Source organism: Onychostoma macrolepis, chromosome 22, assembly GCF_012432095.1.
Source record: "Onychostoma macrolepis isolate SWU-2019 chromosome 22, ASM1243209v1, whole genome shotgun sequence".
NCBI lineage: Eukaryota > Metazoa > Chordata > Actinopteri > Cypriniformes > Cyprinidae > Onychostoma > Onychostoma macrolepis.
The window spans coordinates 20929483-20952543 of NC_081176.1; the positions used below are offsets into that span (position 1 = coordinate 20929483).

A 23061-nucleotide genomic window follows, 5' to 3' on the forward strand; every position below is an offset into this window, starting at 1 on the left:
ACTATTTCCCTGCTGAAGAGAATACCTTAAACCAACCCTAAATTTGTTTGCTTGTCTTAGCTGGTTTAAGCTGGTCTACTGGCCTCAGGCGCGCAGATGGCACTAGGGACGGGGGGGATTCATAGTGACCCGATCCATCCCCCTCACTGTCTCTACGAAAGGCGACATCGATAAACAGGATTAATCAGGGTTTCCGCTATGTACATTAGCCTAAGTAGTGGCGGCCCGGCCCGCCGCTCCTTAAACATGCACTAAGCGATTTTTGAAAAACGCTTTTGACTGCAGTGTCTGACTGAGTCCCAAAACACACTTGTAGCCAATCAGCAGTAAGGGTACTGATAGAGAGAAGAGAGCGCTTAATTTGAGTGCACAGGACAGATATTAGCAGATCGGCTATAGATAGAGAGATAACAAAAGAGGAAAATATCAGAGAAACAAAATATTAAAAAGAAGGGTTACGATCAGGCAATAGGTAGGAGTAAATATCGGAGCAGCTTTCCAGCGATGGAGAGAACTCAAGGAGCGGGAAGGGCTCGAATCGGACGCCGAGGTTGTGTTGTTTCTTTTTGATAGGTGAGTAACGTTGATTTTGTGTATTGACTGTATTGACTTTTGTTTGAATATGCTTGTGTGTCATCTTCACTTGTTTCCGCGATCGACGTTGCCATGGTTGTGTATGTACGAGTGGGGCGGAGATTTCAAAATAGGGGTGAGGTCCTGTTGGGGTATGGGCGTGTTTGTTTTGGTGCTTTCAGATATCAACATCGTTTTGCAAAGATCGCTTAGTGCATCTTTAATTATTGCCGCCACTGCTTCAGAATCGGGTTGGGGCAGATGCAGGCTGACGCACAATAATAATCTACCGGTCACCATTACTTTGTACCCACATTCTCACTACACGCTGTTCTGTTGTCAATAAACACACATGACGATAGTGCTGCCACCGACGTTTACGTTCTCTGTGTGTGTATGTGCTATAACTCCTGACCCCAGGGGGTCCTATGAGGAGCTGGTAGCTGCCTCAATTGTGCCTGTAGCGGTAACCATAGTGAATCGTATACTATCGACTTTGACAGAAATGGTGATTTTTCTGGACTGAATAAATTGGACTGCTGACAGCTTGGTCCCCCCCACTTAAAAAATCCCATCTGCGCCCCTGACTGGCCTGACTTCTGAGAGACCAGTTAAGACCAGAAAACCATCTTTGGCAGGTTTAAGCTGTTGTTTTCAGCAGGGAGAGACTTCTATCAGCTGACAAGGATAATTTTCCTTTGTGGTTGGTCGTTCCTGCTTTCTTTGCCTCACTTTTTACGGCCCATAAACCCGCTCATCTCGTTTCTTCCATGACTTAATATAACTAACAACTCTTTACTCCCACAGCCCCACCGGCAGTAGTCGCTATGCCTCCTCGGGTGAGCTGAGCCGCGGCAGCTCCCAACTCAGTGAGGAGTTTGGCCCAGAGGATGTTGAGAGCTTCCGAGGTTCCGGAGAGTTCTACGATGAGAATGACTCCTACCATTCCTGCCATTCCTCCGTTAGCTATGGTAAAGAATCACCTGTTTGGGATCCAGATGAGCCCCAGGGTGTCTACAGTGATGATGGGGAGTATAACAAAGATGGAGGTGAAGAAGGTGCACTCTATGATGAAGAGGATGGTGAGATCTATGAGCAGGAGGAAGGGGAGTATCCCTATGAGGAGGAAGAGGAAGGAATGGTGTATGAGGAGGAAGAAGAACTTTACCCACTGGATGGTACTCTCAGTGAAGAGCAGGAGACACCTTACACCCCTACCCCAACCAGCACTGCCCCAGCGTTGGCGCCAGAGGCCCCAACCAGCCGTCCACCACTGGAGAAACAGGCTTCCATGCACCAGCAACAGCCACCACAATCCCAACCACCATTCCAGACCATGGAGCCTAAGCGAGAGTCACCACCCCCACAGCAGCCAAATGATGTCTTTGCCAAGGTACCTCGTACCTCGACCCCACCGCGAGTCTCAGAGTTGGAGCCTGAGAAGGTCCCGACACCTGCAGGCAAGCTGGCAGCCCCTTCTGAGGAACCTTTGCCTACCCCTGCTACCGAGGTCCTGCCTGAAGCAGAACAAGAAATGAAAGAGGCTCCTCCAGAGAGGTAAGCTTCATATGCTGAGTCGTTGGATAAGGTGTAGTCTTTCATGACATTTTGCTGAATGCAAGTTAAATCGAACAATTTTTTCCATCTTTTCCCAGCACACTAAAGCTGGAGCCACCTGTGGACCCTGCAGTAAGAGCCAAAGCCAACTGGCTGCGACTCTTCAACAGGGTTCGCCTTCAGCTTCAGGAGGTACGTGAGGTCTTGTGAAGCCTGACATTGATACTGTATTTGTTTGATCAGCTTTTTCCAACTACATAGTAATGCGGTAACCAATCAAAGTTTGCCAGCTTGCTTATGCCTAGTACAGTTGGTTCTGTTGGCCAACATTAGGTTGTCAGTTTTTGGTTAGTCCTGCCCTGCGTTGTTGTCCTTTTTCTTGCATGTCCTGTCCATTTCATGTTACTTTTTTGTCACTTGCTTTTACGTTTTACATTTTACAGTTACATATGTTTACAAAACAAGTCTTTGTTTTGAGATTTCATGCCTTGCCCTCTTTGTGTTCCACCCCATTTGTTTTTGCTTTTTTGTGTTTTTTTCTTTCAGTTTTTTGTCATTGCCATAGCGATTGTCATGCTCTTCACTGCTTTACTGAAGCTGGACAAGCAGTCTGAAAGGTGGGTGTGGCTATGCGTGGGTCCAAAGTAAATAAATTTTCCTGACCAATGACTGCGGCGTGCTTCCTCTGAGATACTCATGGAGTTGTTATGACAGAATAATGATGATGGAGATAAAGATGTCCGGCAAATGCAGTCTAATTATGAGAGAGTCCTGCAACTGACGTCAATGAGATCAGCCGACTACAGGCTCTTTCTGGGTCCTATCAAAATAGACAATGGTCTTTTTTCTTTAATAGAAGTTATATCATTGAAATTACATTGTGAGATCTGCATGTATATTGAAGAGATGTTTAATATGGTTTAGCAGATGGATAAAAGAGAGATATAGAGCTCTGTCACTGACCCTGCTGTCATTCCCTGTTGTCCGCAGGCTCGAGGCGAGACTCCAGGACTTGCATCACTCTTTTTGCAAGCAGGGTGAGTGTCAAAGGACTGCAGCTCATTTTCAGAACAGTTATGCGTCTGAGCAATTCAAACTTCATGCTTTACATTATATATAATTTATGTAAACATTTAAACATCAGACAGTACCTGAAGCTTTATGAATCACTATGAAGAATACACTCTTCATACCTCTACTATTCTGTGGTGTTCTCAAATGAGGAGGCAAAGTCCTCCATTTTTATTTCATTTTTTAAATCAAATGTAAATTCAGTTTGTGTTTTTAAGCATTTTATATTTATTCCAAAATAATAACTCAAGGCAGTAACAATTTAAACAATATATTTTATTTGTGAACTTATGGTCAGCTATTCTTTTTAATAGTTAACTTTTAACTATTTTTTAATTTTTCGTATGAAACAGTACTCTGTAAATATTTGTCACAGACATGGAGATTTACTTCAATTTTCACCAAGCTGATTACTTACTAAAAACTCCCACAGATCATGTTTTCATGCCATTTTGAGTCTTATTTTGGTGTAACAAAGTGGTTATATGTAAGTGTATGAAGTTGTTTACTTACTTTTTAAATTAGCTTTCTCATTAACACCATTGTATTTAGACTGATCCGCAAACGTGGAATGCACTGGAGGCTTTGCCTCCTCTCATATGACTTTCTCCCATTCATTCTCATTTCCCCCCAACAAACTCATGGCATGCTTCAGGGGGTTTGTTAAAACTCAACAGGCTCAGGGGAGGCCAGACTCCCACCTTGTTAATAAAACATCATATATATATATAACACATCTACCCATTTGATCCGCAGGCCTGGAGGTGCTCTTTACAGCATAGACAGCATGCCTGACTTGCGCAAGAGGAAAGCCATCCCTCTCGTCCGAGACCTGGTGAGTCACACAACCCCGTACGTCAGTATGTCAAACTTTCAACTAAAGCTTTGCTGGAACCAACATCACCTTCCCAACTCTTCAAAAGCACCGTCCATATGCATCAGCGTGGTTATTTTGGGCAGCAGTCTGTCAAGGGTCTGTAGTTCACAGAAGACTCTGTGGCTTATCTGTTTGAATCACGGCTACAGGGTTGGACGTTATTAGAGCATTACTCAGCTCCATTCACCCTGTAAACTGATGAGTCTCCAGCCTCACGACTGCCTCAGTGTCTCCTTTACAGTCCCATTCATTTTGGCCTCTGTATTTTTTCCTGAGCTGACTTCATTGCCTGCTAACCTTGTTTTGTGCCTGTAACCTACTTTGGGAGCTTGTTGAACTTTTCCACTGATACTTAAAAAAAGGTTAGGTGGCAAATAAAATCAAATATCATTGGTTCTCGCATGGATAGAGGCAATATAGATATTAAAGCCAACATGAAATCTAAATTGATCCAACTAATACAAGTTTCTGGTCTTATCATGCCTAATCCATCAGTGCATGTTCAAAAACAAGCAAGTTATAATGTAATAATAACCACATTTAAATGTAGCTAGCAATTCAATCTGGTTACAGCCAACAAAATGTATTCATGTAGTGCTAAATTGATTCCATTGCAATTAAATTAAGTTTTAACAAAATGCTCAAGAGTTATGTTGCATTAGTGCATCATGTTTATTAACTACATCGAACAAGCTGCAGAATCCATTTTTGAGTTACTTGTTAACAACGCTTTCTGAAAAACTTCTCATTAGATTGACAGGAGAGTTAGTTGTGTATTGATTAAACAAAGTAACAAGAGCCAAAAGAATCGTTCATTAGCTGACAGCTGTCGTGTAGGTCTGGCTGTACTTATTCAGCCAAGAACGCTCCTGGCAGCCTTCACTGGAGATCTGTCAGAGCAGGCAATGGCACCAGGCTTGCTTTGACGCTACGGACTGGAAGATGAGGGAGAAATTACCATACTGCACTAAACAGCTCCGCAGTTTGTCGGTTTTAATCCATCTTACCGTCACCGATATTGACTCTAAGAGTCAGAAGCCAAAGTGCTGACTTGAGTAGAATTAAAATGCGTGTCAAAAACAATTCAACTAGAGACGAAGTACCTCCTCCCTCTCTTTCTTTTTTCTTTTCTCTCTGTATTTCAGTCTTCCACATGCATTCTTGTTGTACAAGCACTTTTCATGGCCTCTTTACATAAATACTTTCTCTATGTGATTGAGTCAGTAGATTTATAAAAAGTATAACCTGGATTTTTTTTTTTTCCTTTTTTTATTTTTAACTTAATCAACCCTGGTTGAGTTGATGTATGAATTAAAAACTTGTCATGTTATCTTTGGGAAACTTCTAAAATGTTTTTGTTTTATTTCTTTTTTCCAATGCCTCACCTCCTGCAGGCAATGGTAAGTATCCACAATTTCACTTTTCCAGTACTCCTGGGTAAAATGCTTAAATTCTAACAACAAACATTGTCTGCTAGTTATCAATGTGCACTTTAGAAGGAATTTCTTTATGAAAACTATGGCATTTTATCACAAATTCATAACTATTTTTTATTTAAATTATGTATCTTTTTAATTTTGTTTTATTCTATTAAATTTATTTAGTTTTTTTTTTCCATCAATCTATTGTCAAAAGTTGGACGAATAAAAATATTGTTTAGAAGTATTCAGTTCTTATGTATTCAGTTTCTTATTAGAAAGCAATCAAATGTATTTTACTCAACAAATACATACATTTTACATGATTTTATTTTAAAAACTAGATTTGTTTTCTCTTGTAGTCTCTTGTCCAGAACTCTCGAAAAGCAGGCATCACTTCTGCTATGGCCTCCAGCACACTTAACAATGAAGAATTGGTATGTCAGCAAGCCCCGTTTTCTTCCTGGACATTCATATTTTGCAGTTCAGAACCGTTTTCCATTTACCTGTTGATTTATTTTGACCACGCAGAAGAGTCACGTCTATAAGAAGACCCTGCAGGCTTTGATTTACCCCATTTCCTGTACTACACCACACAACTTTGAGGTGTGGACGGCCACCACTCCCACCTACTGCTACGAGTGTGAGGGGCTTCTGTGGGGCATCGCTAGACAGGGCATGCGCTGCACCGAGTGTGGCGTCAAGTGTCACGAGAAGTGTCAAGATTTGCTTAATGCCGATTGTCTACAGAGTAAGAATCTTTCTTCACTCTCAAATGTTGTCTTCAGTAGAAAAAATACACAACTGTTCAAAAGTTTGGGAAAAGTTTCAGAAATCATTCTAATATGCTGATTTATTATCGATATTGGAAACTGTTTGTGCTGATTACGATTTTTTTAATACTAGTTTTTGCTACCTAATATTGTTTTTGTTAATAAATCGGAAAGGTAAAATCGGAGTAATGATGCTGAAAATTCAGCTTTGCATCACATGAATAAATTATGTTTTACAGTATATTAAAACAGAAAACAGTTATTTTAAATTGTAATAATATTGCTGTTTTTTCTGTATTTGTGCTCAAATAAATGCATCATTGATGAGCAGAAGAAACGTCTTTAAAAAACATTAAAAATCTTACTGATCCCACAATTTGTGAACTGTAGTATATATCTATATATTTATATATATATAAAATTACTATATTTATTATTTTTATCATATTTAAATATTCATCAAAAGTTTGGAAAATTAATGATTTTTAGTCTCTTATGCTCACCAAGGCTGCATTTTATTTGAACATAAATACAGTAAAAACAGAATCACTGTGAAATATTGTTACACTTATTACTAGAACGCTTTTTATTTCAATATATTTTAAAATGTATTTCATTTCTGTGATGACAGCTGAATTTTCAGTAGCCGTTCCAGCAGCGCTTGAAATAGAAATCTTTTGTAACATTATAAATATGTTCACTGTCAATTCGGATCAATTTAATGCATTCTTGCTAAATAAGTGTTCATTTCTTTTGATTGTTTTTTTCTTTATTTTTCTGCCCTAAATATTTGGTATTGTATCACAGTTTTCGCAAAAAAAAAAAATATATATATATACATACTTTCGGCTGTAAGTGAAAATATAAGGATTATTGAAATGAACCTTATCCGTCTTTCACAGGGGCGGCGGAGAAGAGCTCTAAGCATGGAGCTGAGGATCGCACGCAGAACATCATCATGGTGTTGAAAGACCGCATGAAGATCCGTGAACGCAACAAGCCTGAGATATTCGAGCTGATTCAGGAAGTGTTTGCAGTCATCAAGGCAACGCATGTGGCTCATATGAAGCAGATCAAGCAAAGCGTCCTGGACGGGACGTCCAAGTGGTCAGCCAAGATCAGCATCACCGGTAATGGCCCACTTTGACTAGTACAAGTTTATGTCATATCGGTTATATTAATATTAACCCTGTTTTTTCTCCCATCAGTATTATGTGCCCAAGGCCTGCAGGCAAAGGACAAAACCGGCTCCAGCGATCCTTATGTTACGGTGCAAGTAGGCAAGACCAAAAAACGAACCAAGACCATCTACGGCAACCTCAACCCTGTATGGGATGAGAGCTTCAATTTGTAAGTGGATTCAAATCTCAATTAATATGTCAAACATATTTTGTTGAGGATCAGTGCTCATGGTGATACAAAAACATCTCAACAGTGAGTGTCACAACTCTTCCGATCGGATCAAAGTGCGCGTTTGGGACGAGGATGACGATATTAAGTCCAGAGTAAAGCAGAAGTTCAAACGAGAGTCTGACGATTTTCTCGGTCAGACTATCATTGAGGTACGAACTCTGAGCGGAGAAATGGACGTCTGGTACAACCTGGGTGAGTAGCCAAGTTTTAATAACATAAATGCAATGTTATATTTATGTTGCGCACGTTTTTGTTTTTCTTGCGTTTTTTCGACAGTTTTCATTTTTGCATACAATTTTCGTATGATTTTCTTTTCGTTATAATTTCCTTTTTTACAATCTTTGAGATTTGAGAAAATTAGATTTCCCTATGATTTTCGTTTTTTATGGGTTTCATAAAACGTCTTTTTTATGATTTTCCTTTCCATATGAATTTCTTTTTTCAACTTTCAGACAATTTTCTCTTTTAAAGTGATTTTTGTATGATTATCTTTAAATACTATCTTATGGAATATTGAATATATTCTTAATTTTTTTCATACAGTTTTCGTTTTTAGATGTTCTCTGCTCGATTTTCTTTCAGCTTTATGGTTTTTGTACCACTTTCTTTTATCACACAGCTCTCTGTGTGATTTTCTTGTTTTTTTTTTATGGTGTACCAACTTAATTCTGCTTCCTTTCAGACAAGCGTACAGACAAGTCTGCTGTATCTGGAGCCATTCGTATGCACATCAGTGTGGAGATCAAAGGAGAGGAAACCGTAGCTCCGTACCACGTCCAGTACACTTGCTTGCACGAGGTCAGTCTGATGCTGTCATGATCATATTTGTCATTCACAATTTCCTCCTACCATTATTTATCAGCAAGCTTAATTATATAGTCCCTGCTAGAGTATATCAGAATCAGAATCAGAATCAGAATTAGCTTTATTCGCCAGGTGTGTGCAAACACACGAGGAATTTGTTGTGGTTTTAAGGTGCTCCTGGTACATACATACATACATACATACATAAATACACATGTGACATGAGAACAGAAAAAACATTTGAATAGTAAGACTTAACAATGGATAATAATCCTAATAATAATAAGTATGAATCTGGAACAGTAGATTTATGTACAGATTTGTGCATTATTTACTCTATATACAGCTGTATAGATAAACATATGTATGTGTATTTACATAATACTTGAGAGGGAGGCAATAATTAAAGATGGAGAATGAATTACAGAATGAATTACAGAACACAGGTAATGATCCATGTGTTAGCTATTTAAGCTGGAGATGGCATGGGGGGAAAAACTGTTTTTATGCCTAGATGTTCTAGTGCACAGAGATCTGTAGCGTCTGCCTGAAGGGAGAAGTGCAAACAAGTTGTGTCCGGGGTGAGAGGGGTCTTTGATGATGTTACCTGCCCGTTTCTTCACTCTGGAGTTGTACAAGTCCTGAAGGCTGGGCAGGTGCACACCAATGATCTTTTCTGCTGTCCTAACAGTCCGTTGAAGTCTTCTTAGATCTGATTTGCTGGCTGACCCAAACCAGACAGTTATGGAGGAGCACAGAACCGACTCAATAACAGCTGAATAAAACAGTTTAGAATAAAACAACAAATTAGTCCTTCGCGAATTGATCCTCTTTCCATCTCTCCATAGAACCTTTTCCACTATCTAACGGACATCCAGAACAACGGGGTGGTGAAGATACCAGATGCCAAGGGTGATGATGCATGGAAGGTTTACTTTGAAGAGACGCCCCAAGAAATCGTCGACGAGTTTGCCATGCGTTACGGAGTGGAGTCCATTTATCAAGCCATGACGTATGATTCTCCCCTAAGTTTTGCCATTGACGTTTTAGCTGTTTGCTTACGTACTTTTTGTTGCTTCTTGTTTCTAGACACTTCGCCTGTTTGTCATCAAAGTACATGTGTCCTGGAGTGCCTGCGGTCATGAGCACCCTATTGGCCAACATCAACGCTTACTATGCTCACACAACCCAGGCCACCAACAATGTGTCTGCCTCTGACCGTTTCGCTGCCTCCAACTTTGGGGTGAGTGCTTCATCCAACCATACCGAAACGGAAGATTTCAGCAAAGTGTTTGTATTAATAATTTGGAGTGGTTTCGTGTTTGTTCTTTGTAGAAAGAGCGATTTGTCAAGCTTCTGGACCAGCTTCACAACTCCCTGAGGATTGACCTCTCTATGTACAGGGTATTGTGACTTTTTGGGGTTTCCTTGAGTAGTCACACCTTTTCTTGCTTCTGTATGAAGGATCTTTCTTAACTAAAGGTAAATAGTTAGTGTGGTGTTCACCTGCAGGTGGGGTCATTGAATCAAACAAATTAGATTGATTTGTTTGATGTGACTACATGTAAAAGCTTAAAGTTGTATTGAAAAGGCTAAAATATCTGAGGAAGAAATGAGTATTGATGAGAAAGAGACACCCTTTCTTGTGTGTGTTTAGAATAATTTCCCAGCTAGCAGTCCTGAGAGACTGCAGGACCTCAAGTCTACTGTGGACCTACTAACCAGTATCACATTCTTCAGGATGAAGGTTAGTTGTGAATCCCTGATGCTGTTGACTTAGATAAACTTGGGTCTTTTTTGTGTAATTTTCATGTGATTTTCTTTTCAATACAATGTTCAGTAATCATTTTTCAAAAGTATATATATATATATATTTTTTTTTTTACTTTTTTACAAATTTTGTACAATTTTATTTTCATACAAGTTTTTCATGTGATGTTTTTGTACGATTTTCTTCTCTGTTTTTTGTATCCTTTTTTATTTTACAATAAAAAATGTCCCTTTTTTTTCCAATTTTCTGACTGTGCTTGTCTCATACAATTTTATGTTTTATGTGACTGTTCTTTTTATAATTTTCTTTTTCATACAATTTTTTCCTATACAATTTCTGAACGATTATCTTTGTCATAAATATTTCTCTTTTTTAGTTTCTTTTCTGTGCAAATATTTTCTTGTTTCATACTATTTTCACACAATTTTCTTTGCTTTATGGCTTTCTTTTTATTATTTTTCTACAGTTGTCATTTTAATACAATTTGCGGTAACACTTTATTTTAGGGTCTCTTAACTAGTTGCTTATTAGCATGCATATTACTAGAATATTAGCCATTTATTAGTAGTAATTAAGCACATATTAATGTATTATTCTATATGACCTTATTCTACATCCCTAATCCTACACAATACCTAAACTTAACAACTACCTTACTAACTATTAATAAACAGCAAATTCAGATTTTATTGAGGGAAAAGTCATAGTTAATAGTGAATGTGTTCCTAAATTTTCTTTTTTAATGCGATTTTCATATGCTTTTTTTTTCAGTTTTTTTTTTTTTTTCATATAATTCTCAAGCAATTTTATTTTTCGCATGGTGTTGTTGTACAATTTCTGTACGGTTTTTGTTTTTCCTGTGATTTCTGAATGATTCTTTCTTTTTTTCAGACCACCTGATTTTTCATTCAGTTTTCTATGCAATTGTTTATATTGATCGAATTATCCATCTGAATGGACCATTAACTTTTTCTCCAGGTCCAAGAGCTCCAGAGTCCTCCTCGTGCCAGCCAGGTAGTGAAGGACTGTGTGAAGGCTTGCCTCAACTCTACCTACGAATACATTTTCAACAACTGCCACGAGCTGTATAGTCGAGAATACCAAACAGACCCGGTGAGTCGACACTTCCTGGCCCAGCGACCCTGATCAGCCCCAAAGCTCTTTGCCCCAGGAGCATCCAAGTCATTTTATCACAGCAGTTCATCTTGTTGCTTTTGTTTATGCTGCTTTGAAGATGTTACAGGCTTCCCTCATAAATATCAAACACTCTTCCTGTTGAATTAAACATCTAACCCTGGGCTACTTACTATATTTTGCTGCAAAGCTTTGTGGGTTTGTTATATATCGTGTTCCCCTGGAGTGGTTGGCATATTTTTTGTTTGTTTGTTTGCTGCCTGAAATACCTGAATTCCTGCTGTGCGCCTTTGTGAGCTAATTTCTTCCAGAGGTTGGCAGATTATGAAAAGCCATAACATGCTTCAAGCTACCATTTCAAAATGAATTCCTTTTGTGCAGAGCAAAAAAGGAGAGGTTCCTCCAGAGGAACAAGGTCCAAGTATCAAGAATCTAGACTTCTGGTCTAAGCTAATCACCCTCATTGTCTCAATTATTGAAGAGGACAAGAACTCCTACACCCCCTGCCTTAACCAGTGAGTCTGGCACCATTTTATTGCACAAAATGTCCCTTCATAAACCTGTTTGGGTCTTAATATTATGTATTCTGGTCCACACAGGTTTCCACAGGAGCTCAATGTTGGAAAGATCAGTGCAGAGGTTATGTGGAACCTGTTTGCCCAAGATATGAAGTACGCAATGGAAGGTGAGTCTAAGATAAGAAGCTTTTCTTGATCTATCTAGCCTTTGTATTGATTGATTCTGGGTTTTGTAGACTATTTTGTAGACTCCAGAACCTCATTAAAAAGTTTCAGCTGTAGGTCTGTAATGTTCATAACTTGACTGACAGATGAGATGCAATAAAAAAGTTTGCTTCTTAGTTAGATTTTTAGTTAGAAACACAAGCCTGGCAGGGTTTCTCATTGATAGCCACTTCAAATTTCATACTTGGTGAAAAGTCGACATGTGGTGGATTTCTTCTCATCTGCTGATTCAGTAGGGGTTCTCCGCTCTGCGTAGATGTATTATGTGCTGTTATATCTCAAACTGTTTCATGAAGATCTTTTGTCTTCACCTCGTGGCTTTCAGAGCATGAAAAGAACCGCCTGTGCAAGAGTGCCGATTACATGAACCTGCACTTCAAAGTAAAGTGGCTCTACAATGAATACTGCAAAGACCTGCCTTTCTTCAAGAGCCGAGTGCCTGAATATCCCACGTGAGTGACTCCCGACGTCTCCCATCTCGCACGCGTATTATCCGAGTCATGCACACTCAAAATGTCACTGTGACCGTGGTATGATGGGTAATAGTGCTTTCGGTGGTGATGTTACTCTGCAGGTGGTTCGAGCCATTTGTCATCCAGTGGTTGGATGAGAATGAGGAGGTGTCTCGAGACTTTTTGCACGGAGCCCTGGAGCGCGACAAGAAAGATGGGGTGAGATTTATTTCTCTTGCCTTTTGGTGCCTTATCTTTAAAGCCATTTGATGCAGATGCAACAAATATCATAGTTTATAAATCAATAAAAACATGTAAAGTTTTATATATTTACACACACACACACATATATATATATATATATATTTATAAACATTATAAATAAAAAATCCCATAGACTTTGCAGCCTTGCAGCCAAATTTGACGAGTTGTCTTGCCAAGTAAGAATTTTGTAGAAACATCTGGGTCACCACATTTTAAGAGGCTGGCAAACTGTGTAAGAATATATCTCGCAGTGGGGTGTAAGTTGTGCCCCTTGGGCGCAAGAGCCCCCTGAAGTTGCCCCATAGACATACTATGGTGAAGGAACTGAGCACATCTGTTTTCCACACCCTAACAACCATTGTTGAGCAACCTAGCAACCCAAATATGAATGTTGTAGAGGCATGAGGGTTGGTTTATATCATTCATACTGGCAATCAGCCTTTGAAGTATCACCATTAGCAGCTGCTAAGCCACTCCTTAACAACCAAACAGAGATCCCTAGCAACCATTTTGCAAGATCTATATCTCTCCATCAGAGAATCGCATAGACATGGGGCTTGGCTTCATATGCTACACATGCTAGCAGTGAATAGCTAAATGGTAATAGCGATTAGCTAAACATGCTAAAAAAACGAATCATTAGTTCTGTCAAACGATTAATCACATCCAAAGTTTTTCTTTATATAATAAATGTAATTTCTTTACATAATATATAAACATAGTACACATACATATATTATGTAAACAAAAACTTTTATTTTGGATGCGATTAATTGCGATTAATCGTTTCACAGCACCTGCTAATCATTAAAACATGTAAAAAACCTAGTAACTAAGTTTTGCCACGGCAAGTACCACTCACATTTTCTTCAGAAAATATACATATCTAGTTATTATTATATTAAAATATTTAAAAGACCATTGAGTAAGTAAAAAACATATATTTACATATCTTATTGAAACTGATAACACTTTAGTTTATTGGTAACACTCAAGCTTTACATATAGTTTGTCTATTGCATTAATACTAGTAAAAGTAATAATAAATTGTAGAATATCTAAGAAAAGTTGAAAGCAAAACTGGAAATGTACTATAAAGCTATACTTACTATTTAGCTTAGCAGCTGTAATAAGTTACATTAACAACAGACCTCACGCCTGCAGCCAGACATGTCAAAATTTGATGAATGAGTGCCCTTTGGAGCACCTCAGCATGTTCCTGAACCAATAAGCACACTCTTTAGTTCATTACTTCCACCGAGCCCCCTTTGAGAACCTGCCACAGTCTCACCTCGACCCAATTATTTCCAGACGAAAGAGCTCACACCTGACGTCTGGTCGCAAATTGCTTGCGCAGTCTCTCGTGCCTTCTATTCTAGAACTTTTTCTGACTTGCACATCCAACTCTTTCTTTCCTACAGTATCAGCAAACTTCAGAGCATGCTCTGTTCTCCTGTTCGGTAGTGGACGTCTTCTCGCAGCTTAATCAGAGCTTCGAAATCATTAAGAAGCTGGAGTGTCCAGACCCACAGATCGTCGGACACTACATGAAGAGATTTGCCAAGGTCCTCGTGATCATTCCATTAATATATTTTGTAAATCTTTTAGTTTTAGCCAACTGCACAATGTGAGAGTTTATGTCTGTCTTTTAAGAACATTGCTTGTCAAATAGCAAAACATTACGTCAATGTGCTTAGCTTCGATTTTGGTTGCAAGCTATGGTTGCAGATTTTTGTTAGCATGATCATATCCTACTGCAAACCAAAGTCAGTTTAGCCCTTTAACTAAATAAAAATTGATGCCTGAAAACTGTCTCAGACAGCAAACCCCATTTTCAGAAAAATGGATCATATGAAGAAATTTTAGCTTAGCAACATTAATATTGACTTTCACAGTCAATCTGTGAAATAGCTTGACTTGTTTTAACATGCTCTCTTTACCCCATAGACCATTAGCAATGTTCTGCTGTCCTATGCGGACATTATCTCAAGAGACTTCCCCAACCACTGCACCAAGGAGAAAGTGGTAATAGTCTAAAAATCCCTGTGGAATCAGGTTTATATTTTTGAAATAGTTGCTTATATTTACCTCATTCGTTTTGTGTTTTTCTTTTTCTTTGATTCTAGAATGCAAAGGATGGCGCTGTCAAGGTACGTTGATCTGACATGGATAGAAATGCCATGCAGCTTTTTGGTGGGTTGAGTTAGTCTTGTGTTGAATTTTGTGCATTTTAACAAAGTGTTTTTGCTCCCCACAGCCATGCATCCTCATCAATAATATCCAACAGCTCAGGGTACAGCTTGAGAAGATGTTTGAGGCCATGGGTGGTAAAGATGTAAGTGAACCACAAATATGCCAATATTATGGCTTGGCAAAGCCTAGATTTGCTTCTTGAACAAAGACCTGGTCAAGTTCTGCTGGTTTTGATCAATGATTAATGTGCTTTCAGTTGAACGTTGAAGCTAGTGACATCTTGAAAGAACTCCAGGTGAAGCTCAACAATGTTTTGGATGACCTTGCAAGGATCTTTGCCACCAGGTGAGGTACCAAGGGATCAGGAAGAAGTAGTTTTTTGTTCTATTTTGGGAGTAACATCTGTTCTCCACCCACTAGTTTCCAACCAAACATTGAAGAAAATGTCAAGCAGATGGGTGACATACTTAGCCAGGTGAAGGGGACAGGAAACGTGCCAGCAAGTGCTTGCAGCAGCGTGGCACAGGACGCCGACAACGTCCTCCAGCCCATCATGGACTTCCTTGACAGCAAGTAAGATGCTAATCACTAGATTTAGACACTTTCTTGGAAATTTCACACCTTCGCTTCACTCTTAACTTTTTCCTTGTCAGTCTCACGCTGTTTGCCAAGATCTGTGAGAAGACCGTGTTGAAGCGAGTGCTGAAGGAGCTTTGGAAGCTGGTGATGAACACAATGGAGAAGACGATTGTTCTGCCACCTTTGACTGACCAAACGGTAATGAACTGTTTATAATTTCATTAAGAGCAAACTTTTGAGATATACGTCATGTAGAAATCATTTTATATAAATGCCAAAATTGTTTACAGCATTGTGTTTTCTGGTATGGATCATGAAGAATCTGAACAACTGGAAATGTATCTCCTCATGCCCAACAAAACATGTCCCTTTCCAAAAATCAAATCACCTTGGACAAAAGACATCTTTCCACTCTAAAATCATTGGGAGTGCACCATATCATTCAAGCACCTCTCGAGACTGCTCTCTGGTCCTGTAGTCACACAGTTGCACATTTCATGTATGGCAATCTTGACTAAAAAAATTTATTAAGTGTATATCTATATATTTGAATGCTAGTTAATTTTTGAGAGCATTTCTACAGGAGCAGAGACAACTTACTGCTTTTAATTTGTCTTGATATAACTGTGTATTTTTGTTTGTATTTGTTTATTTTGACAAAAGAGACCCATATCAGTTCTTTCAAAGACATTTGAACGGGAGACATCTCCCTATTGGCCGAATTAACCAGTTGCCAATTACTGTTATGCTTACTGCAAAAAGCCAAAAATTTGACGTAGTAATTCACTCAAAATGTAAATCCTCTTATGTAAATCACCCTTGTTCCAAACCAGTATGACTTTCTTACATCTATGGATTCACTTTTGTCCAGTCCTTGTCCTGCAGGGTCAACGTCCTGCAGAGTTTAGCTCCATTTGTCCCAGAATACATTTCTGCAAGTCCTAAAAACCTTGAGTAGCTGGTTCAGGTGTGGGGTTTGGAGCTAAACTCTGCAGGACAGTGGCCTTCCAAGGAGAAGCCCTGGTCTATGGAAGTTCATGTTCATGCTGCTCTTTATCCTACAATGAAGGCGCTTTCACGCTCCAAAAAGGACATTATAAAAGTGGCCCATATGACCTATGTACTTTATTCCAAGTATTTTGAAGTTTTGAAGCCTACAATGCCTTTGTGTAAGGAATGAAACAAAATTCAAGTTGTTATTCATTGGAAACACAGACATTCTATAATGCCTTAAATTTCTGTCTGTCCCTCAATTTGCTTCAGAAGTCTTTAATTATAGTGCATAAGTCGTATGGAATACATTTATGTCTATTTTGTAGCTTAATACTGGTCCCCATCCGCTTTCACTGTATGGAAAAGAGCAGCTTGAACATTCATCAAAGTTTCTCTTTTTGTGTTTTATGGATGAAAGAACATCACACAGGTTTGGAATGCGATGAGGGAGAGATTTTTCATTTTTGGCTGAATTATTCCTCCACACTGGGCCTGTTTTAGTCCCTCAGGCAAGCACAGACCTTGGGACTTACTGTAATATCATATCAGGCCTGAAGCCAGTCTTGTAGACTGAATGTTAATGCTTCTTTTGATTTGATGTGGGGCTCTTTGTAGCTTCACTGACCCTTCTCTCTGGTTATTACATTCTCGCTCTCCCCCCCGCTCCACCTCCACAGATGATAGTAAGTACCAGAGCACTTTTGTCTGTGCGTCTGTGTGTCCCGCAGTCCGTCCATGCCGGGTGACCCCCTTCCCACCACCTCCTTCTGCTCTGTGTGGCTGCCAAGTCCCTTCCTCTTGTCCAGTGCATCCTCATTCGTCTGTCACGTCTTTCTCTCCTTCTCCCGCTGTCTCTTTCTGCTCTTCTTCGTCCATTTCCTCTCCTTTCCCTGGCCACCTCAGTGGTCTGTATACCCGAGGTGGCTGCAGCATGGTGCATTTCCTAATTGACTTGGACAAGGCCCTTTTCCGCCCCAACAAAACTTCCAATCTGGTGTCCGCCCCACGTCTGACTGCCAACCCTTTCCTCTACTCATTCTCCTGGAAACGACGGTCGCTACCAGTCTAGTGTCCGTGGTGGGTCTGATATCTGGGTGACGTTAACTGGTTTCAGGTGGTCCACCCTCCCCTTCTCTGTCACCTGTTTGAAACCTCTCCTCTGTGGGTTGTTGCTTGCGTCTGATCTTCACCTCAACTCCTGAGCCTCTATTTTTTTTAGTCTCTGCAGACATTATTCTGTCAATCTGTTTGGTTTTTGCGTGTTGTTGTACCAAAATTGGCCTGATGGAACCCGAGGTCTCAAACTGATGTGTTCGGATATTATTTTTAGTTTTTCCCCCTATTATCAGGCTTGAGAAATGTTCTTTTAACAATATAGTCTATTCAACTGTTGTTTGTAAAAAAAATTGTAGTGCCATTTTACGGTGCAAATATTGTTTGTTTTTTGCACTGCCTTTTTATGTGATAGTACGATCCATTAGCTTCCATTTGAATTCTTTTTTTCTAGACTTTCCTTGAAAGGATTTCATAGTTTTCGTATTTGCCTAGTTTAGTTGGTCCCTTAGATTACAAAGAATACAAAATTCTGAATTAAATATCAATTAAGAGAATGAATTTTAACTACTTTAAAGGGGTAGTTCATCCAAAAATGAAAAGTCTGTTGTCATTTACTCATGTCTCACATCCATATATAAATTCTTTCCATCTGCCGTAGCTCAAAAATATCATTCACGTTAACGTATATTCAAATATGGCACATTAAAATTGCATTGCACCAGTTTTAACATCAATTAAGTGCTGGGATTTCAATCTTTTTTTAATCACGGACCAAAATATTATCATCCTTTCACAAGGGACCACCATTCTAAAATTTACAAGGCAGCTATATAATTTTGTGTATAAAGAACCAGTTTAAACTGTGAAATATTTATTTTCTATTATATTACATAATGGGTTTTTTTATACTCGCTATAGTATTATACATTTAGGGTCAGGTACTGTATTGTCAATAAATAAATAGTAAATAAATGTCAATATTTTATTTAAATCAGTTTCTTTATGTAGTGTAATCTTAATTTTTCTGTATTTATTTTAATTTTTGTTTTCTAAAGCTTTCCACTGACCAGTTTACATAGACATTTTGAAAACTGAATTGAGTGAAACATCTTTAAGCAAATAATGACGTTTTCAGTCCAAGTTGTGCAGACTACTTATGGTACTTTTTATTATTATTATCATTTTTTAAATATAATATTTGAGGCACCGGGCCCATTCACTTTCATTACATAGAAAAGAGCAGCGTGAACATTCTGAATAACATCTCCTTTTGTGTTCCACACAAGGAAAAACAACCAAGTTCAAATCAAAATGAGGGTGTGTAAATGATGGCAGAACTTTAATTTTTGGGTGAGCTGTCTATATGACAACAAACTGAAAACATATTTTTAATTATTTTCTTCTTTTTCATAATTTGCCTCTAACTGAAATGATGTGATTGGCCGTTAGTCTGTCGGTTGCTGAATAATGGACACTGTCAGCCTATTAAAGAGCACCAAGACCAATTCTCAAGTTAATTACACTATCCTCTCTTCACAGGGCAGGGTGAAGCTTGCTTGTCACAGTGATGTAAGGACTGAATCCCCATTTAGCTCAATGTGTCCTGTCTCTCTCTCTCTCTCTCTCTCTCTCATTCTTAATGTCTTCTTTGTGTGACTTGGGTCCCCCTGTTGAAACAAACCGGTGGAAGCAGTGTTTTTTTTACCCCTTGTTTTCAATGCAGTTGTGGGTTTCCCTATAGACTCACACACCCATGTTCCCGTTCAAATCCTCACATAGTTCATTACAGGTGCTCGGACATACCAGGTTAAATAATGCATGCATGACAGTCGCTTTAGACTTCGATGTCCATGCTGGTCTAAACGACTATTTCTTTTTGCGGTGTCAGAAATACAGTACTATTTCTGTATACTAACAAATTAATTTTCCAAGAAGGACTACATTGTACACATTTGTATAATGTTATAATGGTATAATAAGGTGCACAAGCCTCATTCACTTAGTGATATATCCAAAAATTAGAGTATCGGCCAGTCGTAGATACTAGATATATCACCAGAGTGGTGTTGTTCTGGCTGTGGACCTACTGGTTTTGTAAACCTTTCAACTCTTGTCTCTGTCTTCTGTATGTAGCTAGTTTACCGTCTCATGTTGCACAAACAGTTGTGTGTCGATGCGTGGCTGTGTGCGAGTGTGTTTGGGGGTGGCGGGGCACGCTGGGATTGTGCGAGTGCGTGTCTGACGTTTGAGACCGTCTGTTTCTGACCTCTGTGATGTGGCATTTCTGTCTACAACCTTGCCGAACTCTGTGACCTGACTAATGTTTCTTTTTTTTTTTTTTTTTTCTCGCTTCCTCCATTTTTTTTTTTTTTCTCTTCTTCCTCCAGGGCACTCAACTTATATTTAATGCAGCCAAGGAACTCGGTCAGCTCTCCAAGTTGAAGGTATGAAAGTTTGTTTAATTTCTTTTCATTTTTATCAATTTTTTATTGTTGTTTTGACATCTTTTAACATAAAGAAAAAACAAATATTTGAGACATAATATACTTCAGAATTTGACACCAGGGTATACACATACTACAGATTATGTCAAAGAAAGATATCCATACAAAAACCTTAACATTCAAACCAGTACAACAGTGCTGAAAGAAGTCAATAGCAGTTTAAAAAAAAGAGGTAATTATAACCAAAAAGAGGAACTGTAAATATATATAAAAATAATAATGAAATATATGAAAAAAAAAAAAAAAAAAGAACAAACTAAATAAATAAAAAAAGCCATAAGACCAGAATGTGTGTGAGCGAGGGAGATGGGGGAATCTCCTTAATTCAAATCAGTAGACCTTTGAGCTTCTCCAAAGTCTGAGCCCAGAGTCTAATGGTATCCTCTCTTGCACCGTGAATGCGTGCAGTGGACAACTTGAGATATACCACATCTATAAATGTGAGAACCCAATATTGCTTATTAAGAGAATGTGGCGGTTTCCATCTTGTTGCTACTAATTTCTTGGCAGCTGTCAAGCCAGCTAGAAACACTCGTTTCTGAGTTTTGTTAAGTTGGATAACAGAGAGATCGTTTAAAATAAAGACAGATGGGGACAAAGGGACCCAAACATTTAATATAGTGGACAAATTTTCTTGAACCATATTCCAAAAGTTAGCAACCCCAGGGCATTCCCAAATCATGTGATAAAAAGTACCAATTTCCCCTGTATGGCAAAGTGTACAATTAGGATCAGGTTTAAGCTTCATACTATACAGTTTGCGTGGAGTCATATAAGTCCTATGAATAAAATTAAAATGGATTTGTTGATGATCCGGATTCCTAGAAGCATGCATTACCATAACCCACACATGGTCCCAATCAAAACTAGGGGAAAGGTCCGAAATATCTATCCGCCAGGAGGAGTCTATTGTCAGAGGAGGATACATTTTTCCCAGAAAAAAAACATACAATTTAGAAACTAATCCTCTTGTTCCCTGGGTCTCACATAATAGTTTCAGTAAATGGTGGTCTTTAAGAGGAGCCATCCAAGGGACCCCATAGGTCTTCATGGCTGCCCTCAACTGCAAGTAAAAAAAAAGGTGGAGCTCTGTAGGTTAAAATGAACTGAAAGTTCTTCAAAGGTGTAAAGACCCTTGTCACCCATTATATCACCCAATGAGTGAATCCCTTTGTCGTACCACTGTCGACACTGGCCAAACTTAATAGGGTGCTTACCAATGAGCAAACCATAATTATTAAAGATAGGAGAGTGGGGATTCCAACTAGAACGGATACCACAAACTTTTTCTGCTGCTCTCCAGACTGACAGAACATGTGACACCAAAGGACCGAAACTAAGTTTACACTTATTTAGAGGGATATTAGCAAATAAAACTTCATCCAACTTCAGAGGAAGAACCAAATTTTCCTCTAGGGAACGCCAAGAAACATCAATTTCATCATCATACCAACTAAACAGGGGACGTAGTGCAAAAGCCCAGTGATACAACTTAAAATTTGGAAGTGAAAGTCCACCAGCAAATCTATCTCGTTGCATCGTGGAAAGTTTAAGACGTGGCCGTTTGCCATTCCAAACAAATTTGGTGATTATGCTCTGTAACCTGTCCCAAAAACGCGACGGGGGAGGCAAGGGAAGCATAGAACTCACAAAATTAATTCGAGGGAGTACATTCATTTTGACAATCGAGACACGTGATCTAAGAGAGTTTGGGAGTGATGACCAATTATCCAGGTTACATGCAATTTTAGAAAAGATACCCTCATAGTTGGTCTTAATTATATACTGCAATGAAGTACCAATCGTAATACCCAAATATTTAAATTGTTTAACCACTGGTATACTTGAGGGTAGTGCCGTGTTTCTCATTGCGTCATTCAGTGGAAGAAGTGCTGACTTTGTCCAGTTTATTTTATATCCGGAAATCTCGCCGAAGCAGCCAAAGATAGTTAAGATGTTAGGTATGGACTGCAACGGATTACCTAGATAAAGAAGGACATCGTCCGCATACAATGAAATATGATGACTGGTTCCACATATTGTAATTGGGGTAATATCTTTATCTATGCGTATTGACTGTGCCAGTGGTTCAAGCGAGAGTGCAAAAAGAAATGGGCTTAGTGGACACCCCAATTTCTTTTCATTTTTAAAGTAAGTGTGGCGTAAGATACCCTAGGATTACGTTAATTTGGGGTTAAATGAACCTGGATTAACAGTTTTAAATAAATACTTGTAGTAGCAAAAATTACACTTTAGTAACATTTTGAAAAATCAATAAATGTGTAAATTCATATTATAAAATACATTAATATTTTAATATTATAGAAATATAATCTTAATTATTGTAAATTATGTAAACATTTGAATTATTTATGTTTTATTATAAATACATTTTTTAAATGTTTATCAGTTTATAATTTAATATGTATAAATTCCAATTTTTTAATTACTGTCATTAAGTTTTTTTATAAACTTGTCTTAATGTTTTGAAAGTATGAGATAAGTGACTTAAGATAACCCAGGATTACTTTAATTCAGGGTTAAATGAACCTGAATTAACAATAATAACAATTTTACAATAATTTTAATTGTAAAATGATCATTGTTGTATTTTGTTCTCATAAAATTTTTGTCTCCTTTTTGTAGGAGCACATGGTTCGTGAGGAGGCGAAGGCACTGTCCCCTAAACAGTGTGCAGTGATTGAGTTGGCACTGGATACTATAAAGGTAAAGAGCTGAATGAGCTGAATAAAGGTAAAGACTGTGTCTTCCACTGATTTGTGAAAGTGTGTGTTGTGCAGTTTTGTGTTTCAATAGTAGGTTGTTAAATATAGTGTAAATATGACTTTTCTCTTTTCTACACTAGAATATGAATTCCTATTTTAA

At 38.5% G+C, this 23061-nt stretch overlaps 1 protein-coding gene across 12 annotated transcripts in view; it reads left to right on the forward strand.

Annotated features, from left to right (window-relative positions):
- The window catches only part of unc13a (unc-13 homolog A (C. elegans)), a 49891-nt gene that overhangs the window by 15809 nt on the left and 11021 nt on the right, over nucleotides 1-23061 (forward strand). For 8 of the 12 annotated variants that reach the window (XM_058760149.1, XM_058760151.1, XM_058760148.1 and 5 more), the window contains 29 exons: nucleotides 1381-2130; nucleotides 2229-2322; nucleotides 3121-3167; nucleotides 3958-4036; nucleotides 5859-5933; nucleotides 6028-6247; nucleotides 7172-7399; nucleotides 7478-7619; nucleotides 7705-7874; nucleotides 8365-8480; nucleotides 9335-9498; nucleotides 9576-9729; nucleotides 9822-9890; nucleotides 10144-10233; nucleotides 11236-11370; nucleotides 11773-11906; nucleotides 11991-12076; nucleotides 12460-12586; nucleotides 12709-12805; nucleotides 14272-14415; nucleotides 14798-14875; nucleotides 14977-15000; nucleotides 15108-15185; nucleotides 15300-15388; nucleotides 15464-15616; nucleotides 15697-15820; nucleotides 19211-19240; nucleotides 20059-20115; nucleotides 22822-22902. In XM_058760149.1, the coding sequence (XP_058616132.1) occupies nucleotides 1381-2130; nucleotides 2229-2322; nucleotides 3121-3167; nucleotides 3958-4036; nucleotides 5859-5933; nucleotides 6028-6247; nucleotides 7172-7399; nucleotides 7478-7619; nucleotides 7705-7874; nucleotides 8365-8480; nucleotides 9335-9498; nucleotides 9576-9729; nucleotides 9822-9890; nucleotides 10144-10233; nucleotides 11236-11370; nucleotides 11773-11906; nucleotides 11991-12076; nucleotides 12460-12586; nucleotides 12709-12805; nucleotides 14272-14415; nucleotides 14798-14875; nucleotides 14977-15000; nucleotides 15108-15185; nucleotides 15300-15388; nucleotides 15464-15616; nucleotides 15697-15820; nucleotides 19211-19240; nucleotides 20059-20115; nucleotides 22822-22902 (3835 nt within the window). The remainder of the gene's footprint in view (nucleotides 1-1380; nucleotides 2131-2228; nucleotides 2323-3120; nucleotides 3168-3957; nucleotides 4037-5858; nucleotides 5934-6027; nucleotides 6248-7171; nucleotides 7400-7477; nucleotides 7620-7704; nucleotides 7875-8364; nucleotides 8481-9334; nucleotides 9499-9575; nucleotides 9730-9821; nucleotides 9891-10143; nucleotides 10234-11235; nucleotides 11371-11772; nucleotides 11907-11990; nucleotides 12077-12459; nucleotides 12587-12708; nucleotides 12806-14271; nucleotides 14416-14797; nucleotides 14876-14976; nucleotides 15001-15107; nucleotides 15186-15299; nucleotides 15389-15463; nucleotides 15617-15696; nucleotides 15821-19210; nucleotides 19241-20058; nucleotides 20116-22821; nucleotides 22903-23061) is intronic. The other 4 variants (XM_058760159.1, XM_058760160.1, XM_058760152.1 and 1 more) reach the window with 1 other exon arrangement.